This window comes from Apodemus sylvaticus, chromosome 17 (assembly GCF_947179515.1).
Source record: "Apodemus sylvaticus chromosome 17, mApoSyl1.1, whole genome shotgun sequence".
NCBI classification, from domain to species: domain Eukaryota; kingdom Metazoa; phylum Chordata; class Mammalia; order Rodentia; family Muridae; genus Apodemus; species Apodemus sylvaticus.
In genome coordinates this window covers 23942753-23961548 of record NC_067488.1, presented here as the reverse complement: position 1 = coordinate 23961548, position 18796 = coordinate 23942753, and the positions used below count along the sequence as shown (strand labels likewise).

At 42.5% G+C, this 18796-nt stretch overlaps 1 protein-coding gene across 3 annotated transcripts in view; it reads right to left on the bottom strand.

The window, feature by feature from the left end:
• Nucleotides 1-330: 330 nt before the first annotated feature.
• The window catches only part of Col14a1 (collagen type XIV alpha 1 chain), a 216402-nt gene continuing 197936 nt past the window's right edge, over nt 331-18796 (bottom strand). For 2 of the 3 annotated variants that reach the window (XM_052160565.1, XM_052160566.1), the window contains exons 46-48: nt 4902-4979; nt 2808-2963; nt 331-1216 (exon numbers count right to left, since the gene is read on the bottom strand). In XM_052160565.1, coding sequence (XP_052016525.1) covers nt 1137-1216; nt 2808-2963; nt 4902-4979 — 314 coding nt within the window. In that variant the 3' untranslated portion in view covers nt 331-1136. Of the gene's footprint in view, nt 1217-1458; nt 2016-2807; nt 2964-4901; nt 4980-18796 lie in introns of those variants that run through there. The other variant, XM_052160567.1, reaches the window with a different exon arrangement.

Sequence of the window (18796 nt, the reverse complement as noted above, 5' to 3'; positions counted from 1 at the left end):
GAGCAAGGACTTGCAGACCTGTTTCCAGCCTTTGGGGGATGGGTTTTCCAACACCCCACACCCCACACCCCGCCTGTATATTTGAAGGCCCCCATTAAACTTTGAGTCTTGAGCAGAAAATTTGTCTTGCCTTCATGTTCCTCTTGTCACCCTGTTTCTGTCCTCAGCTTTCCTTCCGGGTGACCCCGGCAACTCGTTCAACATAGCTGTAGGCAGCTACATAAAGGGGTAAAGGAGTGAGAGGCAAAATGTTTAGCTATGGGACCACAGCTGTTCCTTTTGAGGTTGCCTGTCAGCTAAGACCACAAAGGCTGACGAAGAATCCACACAGAGTGTTTTAAGTTTTTATTTGCTTATAAAAAAAGAATAAAAACAAGTCTTCAAAAACATATCTGCATTTACAAAGCAATCCCTGTAGTCAAGGAGAGGCAAGCCCTGAAACACACTCTTGGACAAATGATTTATATATAAAAAAAAAATGGGTCTCTTCTGCATCAGAACTGGTAGAAAGTCATTATTTTATACGAATCAAAACTACTGGAAAACAGACTTTATGGGGTCTTTTTTTTTTAATTACCGAATCGAGAAAGGCTATATTCTAGCTCTTTTTCCTCCCCAAATACCCGTGAAACCAGTTGCTGAGTAATCTATACGAATTGGACAGATCAGGTTAAACAAGAAGGAGGTAGTTTCCTCAGTGATGGTGAGATTCAGTTATCAGCAAGGTCATTGCCACGGATACAGGGTCAGTGGCATAAACTGGGAATCTCTGAATTCGCTCTTCTGCTGCTATGGCCTCAAATTCCCTCTGACATAACCACACTTCTCTTCCTTATTTTACAACTTGAAATGATGTGACAGAGAAGGCACTCTGGGGTTTATCCTTCTCAGCACTCTTCTTTGGAAGTAGACCAAATTATGTGGTGTGTGATTAAAACAGTGTCACAGAAAGGGGTGGTTTAAAAACACAATTTTTAAAAACAGTAAATTTGACGTTATCCACAGAGGAAATATACCCCCACAACATCAGCCCTGCCTCCCTCTGCAAAGTAGAGTACAAACCACGTGACAATATTTGGCAAAGTGAAGCCCCAGAAGAGGGCCTGCCCCTGCTCTTCAAATGTCTCCTGAGGTCATCAGATGCTCGCGCTCCACAGATCCATGGCCTCCTGCTCGTCCTGGACTGGTGTAAACTCAGGTTGATCTGGATGGGACACTAAAGAGGAAAAGTGGGGGTGGGGAACCTGATGGGACCCAGGAGCAATAAACGGATAATCTCCCCTCTCTGGGTCCTTAGGGACATGGATTTGGTCAACAAACCATAGACGAGCAATGTGTGAGGAGAAAGCTCTCACTGTCCAGCTCACCATGCCGCCTCCCCACGAGTCTCTACAGTTAGTCAAAGGAGGAAGAGAGACAAACTAGACAATGAAGTTAGTTAGAAAACCGGAACCGTGGCCAATTGCTTAAATACTATGTTTTTATTTACAAAAGAAACCCTGAAATGCAGTAGAATCATAGAAGAAAATATAAAATTAAAAACCCAATCTCTTGTTACAAGTGCATCACCAGGGGAGAGTGGGAAAGGGGGTGCTGTCAAGAGAGGGAGGCAGAGCAAAGGAGCCAGGAGGAAGATGTTCATCATATCGTGTGAAAGAGAAATGTACAGTTAATTAACCATTACAGAGCCCCTGTGCAGAGGTGTTTGGGACAAAGTCTTGGCGCACAGTCATAGACCTCCATTCAGACTTGACTGGGAAGTCAGGTTCTACTACCGTTGACTCATGTTACTTTGTTACCCTGTGATGTTATCACTCCAGCATGTCTGGAGTAGGGTAGGCAGGGGACTTGAAAGTCTCAGATGGGGAAGCAGGTGAGGCAGGAAAGAGGTGACATGGTCAGGGGCAGGAGCAGTGTGGTGAACTGGTTCTGTATCCATAGCCAAATCCCCAGGTCAATGCAACCAAAGGCAGGATTAGCACTTCAGTGCTGGTAATCATTGTACGGGATGAGATCTTAAGGGACAGGAGACAGATTTGAGAGAACAGGGAGGGAAAAGATGAACAGAAAAAAAATACATCAACAAAACTTTGACCAATTTCTCTGACAACTAAGGTTAAATTTCTCTTAACAAGGAAAAAACGTACATTTGCTGACTAATCTCCTCACAGACCTATAGTGGGCTCTGAACCTCTCTCTCAAGGTTGTGAAAGGCCCCAGGGTGAGCAGACAGGCTGCAGCCATGTGTGGGATGCTTCATCTCTCAAAATCTCAGCCTAGCCCTTAGTGACAAAGCAAAAACAGTGAGGCGACTTTTATCTTAAGACCTTTCTTGTCACATGGTGGTCAGATGTCCTCTAAAAGAATTTTGAGGACCTCACTTATTATGGGGGAGAACTAAAACAGAGAGTGAAATTTCACAGGATGTCATGGCCACACCATAACAGGAACAGCATGGAAGATATTTAAATGTTCAACCATATGTGACAAATGGCCCAGTAGGAGGCCAGGACTCTATGGGTCACCATTTGGCAAATGTACTATCGCTATGCTATATCCCCAGCCCGGGAATCAACAGCTGGAAACAAAGAAAATATGGCAGCCGTGTTAAAGTGTCTCCTAAGAGATATGAGTAGACTTCTATAGATTTGCACTCTGCATACAGATGATGATGTAAAGGGAGTGTGGAGTCCAGGCTCTGCTGCCCTCCCTAACTGTTTAATTTTCATCCCCCTGCTCTACCACACACACAGGTTTGTAGTAACCATTGTATAACTGGGCAAATCCCCCAGGGAACTGATACTTACCTCCAACACCATAAGCAGAGCATGAGGAGGGGTCACAATATCCAGGCTGGCCAGAAGGACCCTGTGGTCCAGGCACTCCCAGGTGGCCTGGGGGACCCCTCGGTCCAGGAGATCCAGGTGGCCCAGGACTACCAGGACGACTTTCCCCTGAAGGTCCTGGGAAGCAACCAAAGGCAAAGAATTTGTCATTGATGGCAATAGAGTGAGTTTTGAGATCACCAGGAAGCAAATTAACTTTAAAAGAAGCAACCTTGTAGTTCTCAACAATTAGGGGATTCAGTTGTTCTATTCACTGAGTTCTTTTCCATAGAGTCCCTGGGCAAAAGATTGTACCAGAGTCACATGTTCTCCTCAAAGACAATGCTTGTAATCAGCTCCATAATTAGGAGCAAAATGTATTCTTCTCTATGTCCTCTGGGGCATTAAGGGAGAAGGAGGCCATTCTCAAAACTCTCATTTTCTCAGTGAAGGTCTATTTTCCAACATGGCTCCTCATGAACTCAATAGGAGGGCCAGCACACATGTGGACACCCATGAGGACATTCAAATCACAACCTCAGAAAGCTAAAATCATTGTGTAAATTGGTACCGGCTTATGATTTCAGCTAATTAAATTAGTCAAGGTCTAAAAGCGTTATCCTGGAAGAGACAAATGGGATGTAGTTTAAAATTGGACCCAGTCCATTAGTCTAAATTTCCCTGGGCCATCTTACATCAATTAGGAACTATGAATGGAAATAAGCGGTGATTAAAAAATGTTTTTGAATTCAAGAAATTTGTTGGCTTAGTGTTTTTGGTTTGCATGCCTATTGAATTTTAGGCCTGGCTCTCCTTAGATTAAAAGGCGTTCTTCAACTAGAAATAAAGTCACTCAAGTGCATAGAGAGAGGAAGGGGCTCCTGAGGTCCCACCCCTTCAGGAAGGAGCTATTGGCATGTGATGGCTGCAGAGAGGAGACATCTGTTTGTCCAGGAAAATGGCCCTCGAGAGGCTACTGCATCTGAGCACATATAGGAAGCACTAGAGGACTTGGCAGCTTTTTTTTTTTTAATGAACACATGAAATTAGAAGGAAAAGTTGTTTTTTTAGGGGGGGACAGACAAGCAGAAATCCAAGAGGGAAGGGAGATGTATTTGATCCAAACGAACCATAAACAATTAAATCCTACTCAACTATCATTGGAATGAGATATAAATACAAGTAGCACTTGGTTGTTTGAATAACATGACATCTACAGGTACTTTTAGTTTCAGTCGGTCAGTTCTCACCAACCACCCAACCTGTGTATCCAGATGATACCAGTTCCTCACACAACAGCTAAGAGAAGTATTTACAATCAAGTTGGACCTATTGCTTCGGGACAATGACTTAGAGATGTATTCCAAACCACTGTCTGTTGCGTTGGAAGGAAAAGTCTATAAGCGTTTGACTCTATTAGGCTAAGAGGAGGATTGTAAATACAATAGGACACAAGTTCATGTTTCTGGGGACAACTCGGCTCATCTGGAGATAATTTCAAAAACATGATGTTGTGCTTAAGACTCAAAACTTCCACAAAGCTCATTTGGCAAGGCAACCACAGCAGGAACTACCAATGTTCTTCAAATTCCCTCATGTTTCTCTCAATTTCATGCCTCCCTTCCAGTTCAGCTGAGGCTCTGTGGCCAGTTCCAGCCAGGGGAGTCTGACTGGATATAAGGCATCACCATATTTAGGAAGTCGAGATTGATGGGCCTTCTACATCTTTTTCTTGGAGGGTCCATAACTCATGATCGACATCAAGTGGCTAAATGTGGGGGAGTGTTCACATGCACATGCACATATGCACATGTGAAGTAATGCTTCCTTGTGCCACCAAGCACTTGGGATTTATCTGTTACTATAACCTTGTTCAATTCATTCAAGCAAAACGAACCCAAATGTGCTATAACCTTTGAAGCTGACCTAATGGGTGAACTGTAACAAGCACACTGACCGTTTAATAAAATATAGTTATCCCAGTTGACATAAGGATAGGAAAAGACTATTTTCTGGACCTATGAAATGATCATAAAGACTTATATCTTATAATTTCTGTTAGGTAGAAAGATTTACCTGCTGGCCCAGGGGGACCTCTTGGACCTTGAGTTCCAATGCCTGGATTTCCTTTCTCTCCTTTGACACCCATCAGACCTGTTTCAAAAAGGGGGGTAGGGGGCAGAAAAAAGTTGTGTTCAGAATTAAATCTTAGAATTCCAATTTTTATACGTTACAAAGGTACTTTTCCAGTGAGGATAATGAAGACAGTTTAAGATGACAGGTATCACAGGATTTCAGGTTAAACTCTGACACAGTGAGATTAAACAAAATCCCATTACCGGGGATTGGCATGGCAGCCATGTTTTTTTTTTTTTTCGTTTTTCCCTCCTTCCTACTGAAGTAGTTCAGCCTGCCAGGAACAGGTCTGCTATTGCAGACAGCAGACCACTCAGTGTATGCAGTTGGCAATCTACAAGTAGCACAATAAGTATCGCAAGTGGATGTGTCTAACATTTTCCTTTGGGTCCACCCCATAATATTTCTGCAAAAGGCATGAATTATAATTAAACAACAAAGTTCTGAAGTGTATGACTTTCCATTAAGAAGTGGAAGCTTCAGGAAAGCCTGTGTTTGATTTGGCTGATTCAGTCCCATAAAAGTCAAAACCTATTTGAATTTCTTTTCCACTGGGCAGAACTCTTATTCCAAACTTACAGTACATTTTTTTTTGAGACAGATTCTCACTATGTAGTCCTGGCTGGCCTGGAGCTCACTCTGTAGCTGAGGCTGGCCATGAACTCACAGAGATCTGCTTTCCTCTGCCTCCTGAGGTATACTACCATCCCTGTCTCGATTTTCAATATCCTTAATAAACCACACAATTCTACAGGTAAAAAAATCAACACAGTCAATATACCCTGCTGCACCCTTATCCAATCATATTCTACAGCAAGACCGCTGGATGGGTGATAGCACCTTCAGATGAACTGGCCTCAATCCAAGGCAGGTTAGTATTATATTAGAAGCAGGTTCCATAGCTCACACAACAGTCTCTGCTACACAGTGCTCTGGAGCAACAATGCTCGGAAAGATTGAAGTGCAAATCAGCATCTCTCTTAAACAACATTTACTGAGAAGTACTGTCTAATGGACTGAGACTGGGGCTGGGGGTGGGAAATGCCAGTCAATTAGAACAGTAAATATGATAGGTAGTAGCAATGTTACAAGGGACTTACAATTTCAAATTACAATACTTTTCCCTTAGCATAAATGTAATACATATTCACTATAGACAAATTTGAAGTAATAATAAGAATTCTGACAGCTGTTTTAACATCCTAGCTTATGAGTTTTTAAAAAAGAAAAGTGTTGGTATAGTACAGAATTTATTCTGGAAATAATGACTAAGGAGGAAAGCAGCTAGCAATGAACAGTTTCTAAATAATGCGTGTATAATGGTTGGCAATGCAGTTTTGCCATATTCTGCAATCTCGGTAATTATCTCCTGGGGTCAGAATACCATGGTATCGCTGACATAAAAATCTCTCCTTTCTGAGTAGTAATCATCGATGAGCCAACCGCTATAGCACTTCACAGCACCCATTCCTACTGCACATGGCCTTGGCAGTGCTAAGTGATCCCAATAAAGGACAGTGCTTCTGTCACTGCCCTGGACACCAGCCACCATCCAACCCATGCCCAATATCCACACGTCCAATTGTGATCTCCCTTTGAGAAGCTCACAGGGAGGTAAAGATTTCTTGAAGGGAGATCTATTATCTCCTTGACTTTTAAAGGGATACAACTAACACCTATAGGCTTTTGCTCATTCTCAGCTGCTAACCACACTGCCAGACAAAAAAACCACCCTATGCAAGTGTGTTACTTTTTGTGTCAGAGTGATCAAAGTACCAAACAGAAGCACATTAAAGGAGACAAGGTTTTTTCAGGGCTCACAGATTCAGGGGCTTTGGTCCTTCACACTGGAAAGGCATGGCAGAATTCATGGTGATAGCAGCGTGTCGCAGACCCTGCTTACACTGTGGTGAATGGCTAAGCAAAGTGATCTGTCTGGAACCAGGGGTAGATATAACCTCAAAAGCCCTAGCCACCGCCTAAAGTCTACTTTACAAATAACAAATGGCAGGCAAACACTGAAACCATGAGCCTCTGAGGACACTGCAGATCCAAACCCCTGGAGACAGTCTACTGCATATTAGTCTAGAAGCTCTCTGGGGTTAGCTCTTCCTAGCTTGTGAGGTTTCCTATTCATCAATGCTTGGGGCCTAAAATGAATCTCTGTATTTAGAGGCAGCCCCTTTTCTTCTGTCAGAGTCACATGGCAACCCCTGTGGGGAGCATCTGATTGTGAAGAAATTAAACAGAAGAGGCCATGGCTGACTAACACTGAGATGCTCCTCCTTAGCATCTACCCAGTGACTCAGACCCCTTAGGACCTGAAGCTGCAGGAGCATCTTGACTTGCTCCTAGCAAAACATATTAGCCTGAAGGGACCTCCAGAAAAGTACCCTGAGCAGCAGCAACCAAGTTTCCTGACTTATTCATCAGAAAGAAAAAGGCAGAGGGGGGATACAAACTAGTAAATCTGGCTGCTTTGATTTTGGAAATCTATAGAAAAAAAGTGTCATTGGGTGCCATCTAAAATGCAAGTAATAGCAACAGATAGAGAACCTCACGGAAATATCCAGCCCATTGAAATGCCTCAGGAAAATGAAAATCGTAAAGATACAAAGCTATATTGGTAGGGAAATTTTGGAGTTACTGTAAACTCCATTCTCCTCTAAGCTTAGGCTAGTGTGTTAATATTTGTCTATGATTCCCAAAATGAAGATTATTCATGCTCATCACACCTGAGCTAGTCTCTCTCTCTCTCTCTCTCTCTCTCTCTCTCTCTCTCTCTCTCTCTCTCTCTCTCTTTCTCCATCTCTCCATAAATGAGTTAATGAGAATTGAAATTAAAGGGCAAGTTATACACAGACCCAAAGTTAGAAGAAGAGATGCTTTTGAAAGTCTGGTAGAGAGGATAAAAGGTAGGAGAATCAAGAGTCCTAAAACATGAGTCTGCAACTGCTCATGAAGTGGTTGAGTCCCTAGTTTGGGCACAAAGATATTTTTTACAGAGCACAACAGTCACAGTTTATAACAAAGTTTTTGGGCTTTTTTTTTTCAAGGTTGAAGGTGAGGCCAATTGGTGATGCGATGGGGGTCACACAAGCTCGATGCCAGTGTCCTTTCTAGGAAAAGGGTAGCATATTCCCTCTTGAAATGCCCCTCCCTCTCATCTACCTCCTCAACTATTCCTCATTCTTTTTCCCTGTTTTTGAGACAGGGTCTCACTATATAGTACTGGCTGTCCTGCAATTCACTGTGACTACCAGGCTGGCCTCAAACGCACAAAGATCTACACATCCCTACCTCCCAAGTGCCGAGATTAAAGGTGTGCATCAACATGCCTAGAAATTCCTCATTCTTGAAGTTTCAACTCAACCCTTCATCATCATTGTAACAAGCAGAGCCATAGCAGGTCCCAGAGGTCACGGGTTATCCATCTTACTGTGGCTACATCCTAGCACTCTGCATCTTCCACGTGACACACAAGTCAAAAGGGTTTGTTGAGTGAACTAATGGATGAATGGATGAGTTTTCTACTCTCTTGCCTTCCCCACAGCCCTTGCGATCTCTGACCCCATCTAATTGTTTCCTCTCATGGCCATCTTGTCCCCACACTCAGAGCCTTCTGACTGCTGTCACCAAACCTCATTTAGCTCTTTTGTATCAGACCAACTGAGAGTCTCATAGTGAATAGACTGCCCAGAACTAATGGACAGGAACTAAGTGAGGGTGTGCCTAACCAACACTCAGATGTCTGTAGTTAGCACCCATGATCCCTGAGGGGTGAATAGTCAAGTTGAGGCTGACACTTCAACTCTTAATCTCCCGGATCAAAACTGATTTTTAACTCTCCAGTTCCCTATTTGCCTATAATCCTAGTATGTGGGGGTTATAGTTTAAGAGGATCATAAATTCAAGGATAGCCTCAGAGACATAGTGAGTTTGATGCAGCCTGGGCTGTATGAGAGACACTGTCTCAAAAACTAAAATTATTTTGTGTAATTAATTGTTAATATTTGGTCTGTTGCCATGTACTGTAACGCTAAATTCTGTACCTGAAGGTCTAGGCCTACAAGTGAATTTTCATGTGTACAAGCTTTTGTTGCGCAAACCTTGTTCTTTGATTTTAAACTAAATATAATTGGCTACAGCGTATTACTGGAGGGATTAGAAATAGGTGGGTTTTGAGTTACCTGGTGGGGAGGGGGAAGGGGTGAAGAGAGAGGAGTAAGAAGAGACCAGGAGGAGAAGGAGGAAGAATGAGGAGAGAGGAGGAAGCCACCATGAAGGGAGATGGACCATGACCAGGTTGCTAGGAGAAACAAGAATCTAGGGACCACCAACGGGGAGGTAGCCATGACAGCAGTTAGAAAAGTAGATTACGGGTTATCTCCAGTAATTGCCAAAGCCAAATAAAATAACTACAGCCTGAGTCTCATTCATTTGTAAGCTAGTCAGGGGTAAGCTTAAATCAGTTGTACATGTTGGCAGTTAATATATATCATAAAACGTTTTGTAAAAAATTGTTGAACTACTGGGTGAATGCCAATTCCATTGTAGGTGTGGATAAGGGAAAAATATGGCTGATAGTATATCAGGTAGTCTTATACACTATTTCATTTATTGGTATAAATGCCAAGTGGATTGCTTATTTTTAGTCTTCACAAGAACTAATGGGGCTGATTCTACTACTAGTCCTGAAAGAGGGCTGTGTCTTAACAGGATCACAGGAAAACAGAAGTAGGCTGGGAGATGCACTTCTGTGCAAGGCCAAATGCATTTCCACGTCTACCCCTGATGGCATGTTTGCTCTTGTTAGGGTTCTGCCTTTCCAGCTGCCTGCAGAATGGTCTGCATGGCCCCTCTACCTACAACTCAGCAGTCAGCTGTGAGTTTCTTTCCAAGTGTCCTCTTGACAATTTGCCTTCTGCTCCGAGAAAGAGTCCGGGTTGTATTTGAAAGGATTTATCTTACTTTCACTGACTACACGTCCTGTGTCTGGTCCTTTGTTGTCTGTTTCCTATTTTCTTTGGCCCATTGGCCTTCGACTTGGAATATTTTATTCCATTCTGTGCCCTTGGCCACCCCCAAGCACTCCGGGCAGGAATCTCATGCGACTCTAAGGAGCAGATTCAATTCTTCCTGAGTTGAGACATTTGGAGAAACTCCTGGGATTTCTGCCTGGGCAGATATGCAAGGTCTGGGAAATACTTTCAATGTCATTATACTAAGAAGCCAGCGACTATGAAGCAAGGCTTCAGCTGTGTTCTATTTGTCTGTTGCCAGGGAGATGCTGGCAGTGAGATCCAAGTGTAGTCTGTTCTTCTTGTGCTGTGGGTCCCACTGTCTGAAAGACACAGGGTACTTGGTACCACTTACAAGAAGGCAGAGAGACCGATTTGGGTGCATTTTGCTGAGTGTTCAATGCATCTTGCTGAGCTCTCCTATTTCTATGTCTTTGGTTCAGAGGATGACTTAAGATCATACGAGGCTCTATACTTTGTGTGAGAGTGAGCAAGGCTAGAAACTATGGGTCGTTTTAGATGTAGATGTAAATAAGCCTTCCTAAAGAGTTCTCCATCTTGCCTTTTTCATGTTAGCAGCTGGCTATTTATAACTTAGGACCCTGCCAAGAAAATACAAACCACTCTAGACCTTGCTGGCAAAGTGAATTTAACAGAGATGGGATTAATTTCAAGGGTAAGATGGATATTAGAAGGTCTTAAAAGCTACGTAGAGATGCGACCTATAGATTAACAAGAACAGAGAGTCACTATCAAGCCTTGAAGTACAGGGACAGTTAAAAAAAAAAAGATGGTGTGAGGGAAGATACTTCAAAGGGAGGAGGAGAAATGGGAAAAGATACAGTCCCCAGGCATCAGCACTCGCCTGTCTACTGTAGAGCTGTAGGTCACAGCCACAGGTACATGGATGGCACAAGGGGACACAGGTCGTGTCAGGCACCAGAAATCCCAACTTTTTACTCATGTCTACTCTTTCTACTCACACAGTAACCGCACAGGTGCCTGAGAGAATCAGAGCAAAAGCTACTCTGTCACTTCCCTTTCCAAAACATCAACATCCCTCCTTAAATGCTATGATATCACATACTGCACAAATTATTGTGAACTCATGTTATTTGTAGTTAATGGGAAAACTGAGCCAAGATTTGAATAACTCTACCCCTGGGATTGAAAAGAATTATGTCAGGGACCTGGGATAAAGTCAACAGGGCTTCTTTTTGAATGAACACATTTGGTGTATAAGGAAGCTCATTATGTTTTCCCAATTTCTCAAAGAACTTCAGAAAAATCAAGCTACTTTGCTATATTTACCTAGTAGTCTAATGCCAATATTAAGTCTTTTTTTTAAAAAAAAAGGAAATTGAAAAGGCTAATACATGTGCCTTTCCTCTATATGTTTTAGCCCATGTTTAAGATGTGCATTTGGAACACACTAATTTCATCATTAAAATATTTACTTGTTGAGATGCGACATCCAAAACCCCCAAAAAATTAGTTTATTAAGGCTAAACAGCTTTGGTTTTATCATATGAAGTAGGATTTATGTTTCCAGTGCACTAATTTATTATGTTCAAGCCCTGAAAAATCTAGAAAATGGAAAGATATGGTTTAATAAAAAGGAATTCCTTTGTCCCTGCCTCCATTCCTCCTTTTCTTCCCTGCCTCCTGTTGGGCACCCAACTGCCAGTACCTGGTGTAATGAGATCTCCTTAAAAACAATGTCAGCTTGAGACGTGAAGCCTTCATCATTCACTGTAGTAATGGTTCCTTTATCATGCTGTCTCCTCTCCCCACACACACACACTATAGAGACAACAGCATGGACTTCCAATTTGATCATGATGCTAAAACGATTGAGAAATAGCAGCCGCTCAGCTAGCCAACAGGCAATCAGCACCATGCATCACTTAAGATTTATGAAAGAACTATTGGATTTCAGGGGGCCTGGGGAAATAAAACATACATTCTTTGACGAGAACAGAGTCTCCTCCATGAGATAGAGTTGACAAAAGTGAAGTCATTAAAATCCAGCACAAGACAGTCAGTTCCACCTGGGTGCTAATGATGCATGTCACATGCTCATGAGGGAGGAATCAGTCAGTTGATTTATTAAATATATGTTTGAAACTGCTGTCTAGATGGTAAGATTTTTAATTTTTTTAAGTAAAAAAATAATTATATTGGCTTTCGTGGCAAAAAGAGGCTTTTATTTATATTGCTTTACAGCTTTTATTATGGTTGTAAAGACATAATTTAATCTGATTTCAATTTGACAATGGCCTTTTTTCTTTAAAACCTTCATGTGTTTAGAGAACCGTTTTGTCTTGAATATAATGCATCTCAGAAACAGTGTTATAAAGGATGATGATGCCTAGAAAAATGTTTTCTATCCATCTTGCCTTATACTTCCTCGAGGTGCTTACACCTGCATATTCTAAAAAGCAACATCTACAACTAAATGATATTAAAGAATATAAGAGAGAAAACCACACAAATGAAGGGTAAAAGTTGGCATACTGGAACAACCTCTCTTAAACCCTTCGTTTCTCAGTGTCTGAGAAGTTGCATCGTGTAGGGAAGGGTGGAAAGAGGACGAGGGAAGTAGGACGGAGGCCATGCTACTGGATAAAAGCATTATGCCTGGGTTGGATCTAGGAGGGTGATGAATTAAATAATGACTCATGGTTTTGTCTTCCTCCAAAACGGACTTAGCTTACAGAACTGACTTCCCTGTACTTCAGCGTGAACTGTGCTTTCTGACTCCCACCGCTGGTTCTGATGGACAGAGGATGGCAGAATTAAAAGCTTGAATTTCTGAGACTCAGTCCGGAAAGGCACTGTGAATTCTTTCTGTTGTTCACCTCCAGCTCTGGGGAGAGTGACAGCCATGCTATGAACCACTGCTGTGGAGAGTCCCATGTGGAAGAGATGAGCCCCACCCCCATGGCCATCCTGGGCACCAGATGTCCTGTGAGGACGCTGTCCTGAGCTGGTCCCCCAGCCTCGCTCAGCGTCTGCTTGATTACAAGCCTGGTTGACATCACACTTTTCATTTTAGACATCACTGTGGGCTCAAAGCTTTTAACTGAACACCAGAAAGAAAAATTAAAATAAAGAGAGAGAGAGAATCCATTACCAAACATCTTAAAGAGACAGTACATTAGAACAATACCATCAGACTTGCAGAGAGAGAGGACTTGTTCTAAAGGGAGTCCAAATTATACTTCATCTCATTGCGTGAGAAGAGGGAAACCTATCTGTATTCACCACTCAAAAAATGCAAAATGGGGAGAAGAAAGAAAAATGTATTTCGGTTGATTCTTAATAGCAATGGAAATAAATGACACGTGTCGTACAACTGACTATCAATGGTAATAAAAAAAATGATAACTGGAAGACATATTATATTCGACTGCCAAGCAGTAAATCACAACAGAATTCATTTACACACTCTCTCTACTCAGGCTGGTCTGTCCCATGAAGGTTATTTTTTCCAGAACCAAAGCAGGATACATGGACATTAAGAGTTTTCCAAATGGTCCTTTCCATTGTTGACGATCTTGGCTGAGAGTTATTGTGATGCTTCATTGATAACCAGCACCATCTGTCAAATTTATCTGCAGTTCTCACAGCTAACTTTTAAATCACAGGAATACTGAACACAAGAAAACTCCCCAGCATCAGACCTGGGTCTATTTTTGAACAACAGTTTATCACCTGTGTTAGCCATAGCTTATCTTAGTACTCGGAAGAAATCCCTGCCTTCGCGCCATTTCTTGGTCTCTTGGATGGACTGTCATTTACATATAGCATCCTAGCAAGGTCAGGTCCTCTCACTTGACTTTGCTTGAGGGCATGCCCTGATCAATTGCTGATGTTTATGTGGAAGTACAGGGTGTGTGTAGCTCTAGGAAGAAATCCTTTCAGTGAAATAGAGATCCAGGTCCTGGCCCACTTGTTGTTCTGCTCAGTGACTTTGAACAATTACAATTACATATTTGCTGCAATTTCATCACCTAACATAGAGCTTTGTTGGGCATAGTGATGCATAGCTCTAATCTCAGCACATTGGAGGATCAGGGTTCACAACTAGCCCTAGCTACATAGCAAGTTCAAAGTCAGCAGAGGCAACTCGAGACCATGTCTCAAAACAAAACAGGCTAGAGTGATAGCTCGGTCAGTAGAGTGTTTGTTTTGCAGACGCAAGTATCTGAGTTGGATTCTCAGAACTCATAGAAGAAGAAAAAAATGAAAGAAAGAGGAAAGAGGGAAGAGAAGGAGAAGGAAGGGGAGGAGAAGGAAGAGGAAGAATAAGAACAAGAAGAGGAAATAGGAGAAGAAGAGAAAGGAGGAATAAGTGATGTTGTACACTTATAATCTCAGTACCACAGAGGCCAAAGCAAGAGACCCCTGGAGTTCACTGATCAGCCACCTTAACCTACTTAGCAAGGAAAGTAAGATGTCTCATAAAAAGTAGAATGGATAATACCTGAGTAACAACGGCCATTTTGTCTCCACTCATATGGGTATACATGTGTGTGTGCACCCCAAACACATGCATGAATACACACACACACACACACACACACACACGCTCATGCACACACCATGCATGCATGCACGCTAATCCATGGCTGGAATATACTTAGTGGTTAAACATCTTTCTAGCATATGGAAGGTCCTGGATTTGACCTTCAGCATCACAAAAATAATGGAGCTAATCCTAATTCTTAATAAATAATGTGCTGGCCAGCTAGCACAGGGTATTTGCTCCATATTTACCAATACTCTTTCGTATCCAAGTCCACAATCGTATCTTTCTCTAAATCTTGAAAGCATTTACTTTCTACACATCTCAAGGCACCCGCCATCCCCCAGCCTATAAACTCAGTAGTATCTCACCCTTCTTTCATCTCTGAGCCATTCCCAATTTTTGGATGAGGTAGGTAGTGTACACATTGGTCCATGACAACTATTGGCAGAGGTGTTTGATGCTGAATAAGTTCCAGCCACAAATAATAGTATTATCTCTCACATGGAGAAGCCTCAAAACCTCACAAAATCCCTGTGCTGAATAAAACTTTGCTGATTTATTGTAGGAATCATACCAAATATGAAATTCAGTTTTAACTGGGAGAAAATAAAAAATGAAATTACTGAGTTGGATGGTGCCTTTGATCCAACTCTTTTTGAAGAGTCACAGAATTAGAGGAATTGTCAATGAAGTCAGAAGTTAACATGTTTTATTGATTCTTTCTGAGTAAATTAAAAAGATCTCATCCCAAGTAAATAACTCATTTCAAATAAATAAAGAAACTCACGGTTGACCTGGTTATAGTCTGTTTTCAATTCAAGGTACCGGTGTGGATATGAACAGTGCAACAACTGGAGTGGGAAATTGAACTGATACATTGATTATCAAGGAAGTCTATTTTGGTCGCCCTAGTTAGCTACCCGAGAGGCTAGGAAGTTCAGAAAAGCCAGACTATGGGATTTAAGGGAAGCAAGGACGAGGTGAAGGTTGACCCTGGTAAAAACAGATCCCAAGGGCAGTGCAGGGTGAAGTGAGAGGAACTAAGCAAGCAAAAAGAAAGAATGATGGTCCACAGACAAACAGTTTTCTTTGATTGTAGCAAGGTAAGGAAAAGCAGATTAGAAACCAGGCTATATAACAAAAGCACACCACTAGGCAGAATGGAGGCCACTGTGGAAGTCAGTCAGCATTGGTGTGTGTGAAGAAAACTTCAGCTGGTCTCTCTGAATCCTCCTATTCTGAGGATCCTCTGTGTGTTGCAGTCGAACTGAGAAGAGAGCCGACAGACTATTGCTCCCCAGAAGTTGAATCAGACTGTCTGAAATGAAGTGAGAAGAAGGGCCAAGGAGGAGACAGAGAGACAGACTGCCACAGGAGACAGAGAGAGAGACACTGCCAGGATGAGCAAAACCAGCCCCTGAGTCAATAAGGGAAGCTGTGGAAAGCCATCATCCCTCATGGCTTAGACCAAGACTCTGTCTTCCATTTTCTTCTACTCTCTCCATGCAAAAAATGTTTGGCCAGTTCTCAAAGGAAGGAGTTAAGCAAAGATACTATGTCAAAGTAGAATTTTTAAAATGGAGATGATAAAATCTAAGATCTCCTGTGATGGTTAGTGTGTGAATTTGACACAACCTTGGGGAGAGAGTCTCAGTGAAGTCTAGAGCAGATTGGTCTACGGACATTTCTATGGGAGACTGTGTTGACTGCCTTAAATGATGTTGGAAGAATCAGTCTGAAAATGGGCTATATCTGTCCCCGATTTGGGTTCTTGACTATATAAGAGTGTAGAAAACTAGCTGATGCCAGGCAGTGGTGGTGCACGCTTTTAATCCCAGCACTTGGGAGGCAGAGGCAGGCGGATTTCTGAGTTCAAGGCCAGCCTGGTCTACAGAGTGAGTTCCAGGACAGCCAGGGCTACACAGAGAAACCCTGTCTTGAAAAAAAAAAAAAGGAAGAAAGAAAGAAAAAAAGAAAACTAGCCGAGTACCAAGGGCATGCCTGCATGCTTGTGTGTGTGTGTGTGTGTGTGTGTGTGTATGCATTGATTGAACCTAGCTCTTGACTGTGGATGTGGAGTAACCAGCTGTTTTAACTTCCTATGGCTTTTCCATCTCTGCTGTGATGAACCTGCAAGTGTGAGTTAAGGTAAGAACTCTTTCTCTGGGGTTCTTACTCTGGGAAAGTACTAAATTACTCTATGAGAAAATATTGTATCACAGCCACACAAATGAAACTAAACCCACACACACCCACACACCTACCCACACACCCACACAAGCACACACCCACACACCCACTGGCCTTTTAATGGATGAAGAAAGGAGGAAAAGAGGGTAAGAATGCTGTTCCAGTCTTCCAGCCTCTTATGTTTGCATGGCTACTACACCAGCATTCCAAATCACCCCTCCCCTCCCTTCTCTCCCTGCCCCATTCCCCTGCCCCCTCCCCGTTTTGTTTTAATTAGACAAGATTTGGCCTTGTAGCCCTTGCTGTCCAGGGACTCTCTCTGTAGGCCAGGTTGGCCTCAAGCTCCAGGAGTCACCTGCCTCTCCTGAAAGTGCTGGGACTAAAGCTGTGACCCAGCACGCCTCTATATATTTCTATATATTTTACTCTACAGCATGGGCTGTTTTTTAGAAGCTTGAAAAACTGCAACAGAGAAACCAAATGGGGGACTTCTGATAAAAAGTTGGCCAACTGAAGAAAGCTGTGCATCTACAGTCTTAGCAGAAAGAGCTTCACTTGAATCCTACGCTAGAGACTATCCATCAGCCATGTTTCTTTACTCTTGCTTTCACAGTTATTATACTGACGAGTAACAATACTTATTTTTCCTCATTATGAAATAGTGCTCTCTTAGAGATGGTCTTATATAGCATTGTGATCATGATAATTATAATTGATACAACAATGAAAAAAACCAAAAAAAACTCCTGTTTCTTATTACTGGTCCTGCCATTGGCTGACTTTGAGCCTTGTTTGGACTCAGTACCTTCATGTGCTTTCTTTTATATAAAACTGGATGGCCAGGAGAACAGATGGTTGAGGACTTCAATTTCAATTCAATTGGATGCATTGCACACACACACACACACACACACACACACATACAAAAATGAAGTGATGCCATGGAAATTCATATACTCAACGGTTGTCACACTACCATTTGAGAACCCCTGGGTGATTTTTCTTCTGATCTAATCACTCAGTTAATCTTGCAATGTAGGAAAGACTCAGTTTGGCAAGGACAGAGTATGGATTTCCATAAAGAGCAAAGACAGCTTGTAGCTTGCTGAGAGTGGCTTGGGTGCTGGCTCTATGTCCTGTGAGTCACAGTTTCTCTAACCTCAACACCCTTGAAGAGTGCCCTGCTGGCAGAAGTACAGTCCCTTGGATGGCCAGATCTTTGGGGGCATTGGAAGGGTATTAAGCCCTTCTTTCTGATTTTGTGCCTTGCATGATAATCACAACCAGATCATAGTCAATGTGACAGCCGTGGAGGAAATGACATCAAAAGCATTGTGCACTGCCAATCACAACATGTTGACTCTTATGCTCAACAATCTAGTTGTCAGCTAATGTCAGAGGCCCATGAAACTGGGAGTAAATGTACCACATGGTCAGGGGTGTCTATTCCTGCACTAGGGTAATCAGTATGAGGCTCAGGCACAGGAGAGAATTAACCTGAACCTTGCACTATGAAGATGCACAACAAAGGGAAAGAGGATTTTTTGAAAGGTAGAAAAATAAATAAAATGAATGAAACACACCTATTCAGTGATCGTGTGATTTTTGTTTTTAAGTTCATTTTTATGATACGACACCCCTGTAAGTAAGGCTCAGAGACTATCACAGAAAAGCCTGAGAACCAAGAGACAACCGTTGCAAGACAGTCTTCCCTGGACGTGACGGGGATGCTGTACCCACGACCTCGACCTCATCGATACGGTTGCCTGCACGAGACCACGCCAGCCATCATACCGATATGGGTGAGGAGGAAGTTTAGAAGGCCCTATCCCTAAATGAAGAGCCACAGGAAGGAAATGGCTGCCGAGGAAGGAAAATCACTTTTTTCTTCCACTTGTGAGCCCCGTGACAGGTGTCGCAGTCCTAGGTCGCCTACATGGACTCGGTAAGTCGTGCATATCTGTGTATATGCATACAGGTGGAAGAGTAATCATAGATGAGTTCATGAATTTGAGAGGGCATAACGGAGAGACAAGGGAGGAGGGGGCATGCGGGGAAGACAGAAACGGTGTAATCACATAGACAATTCT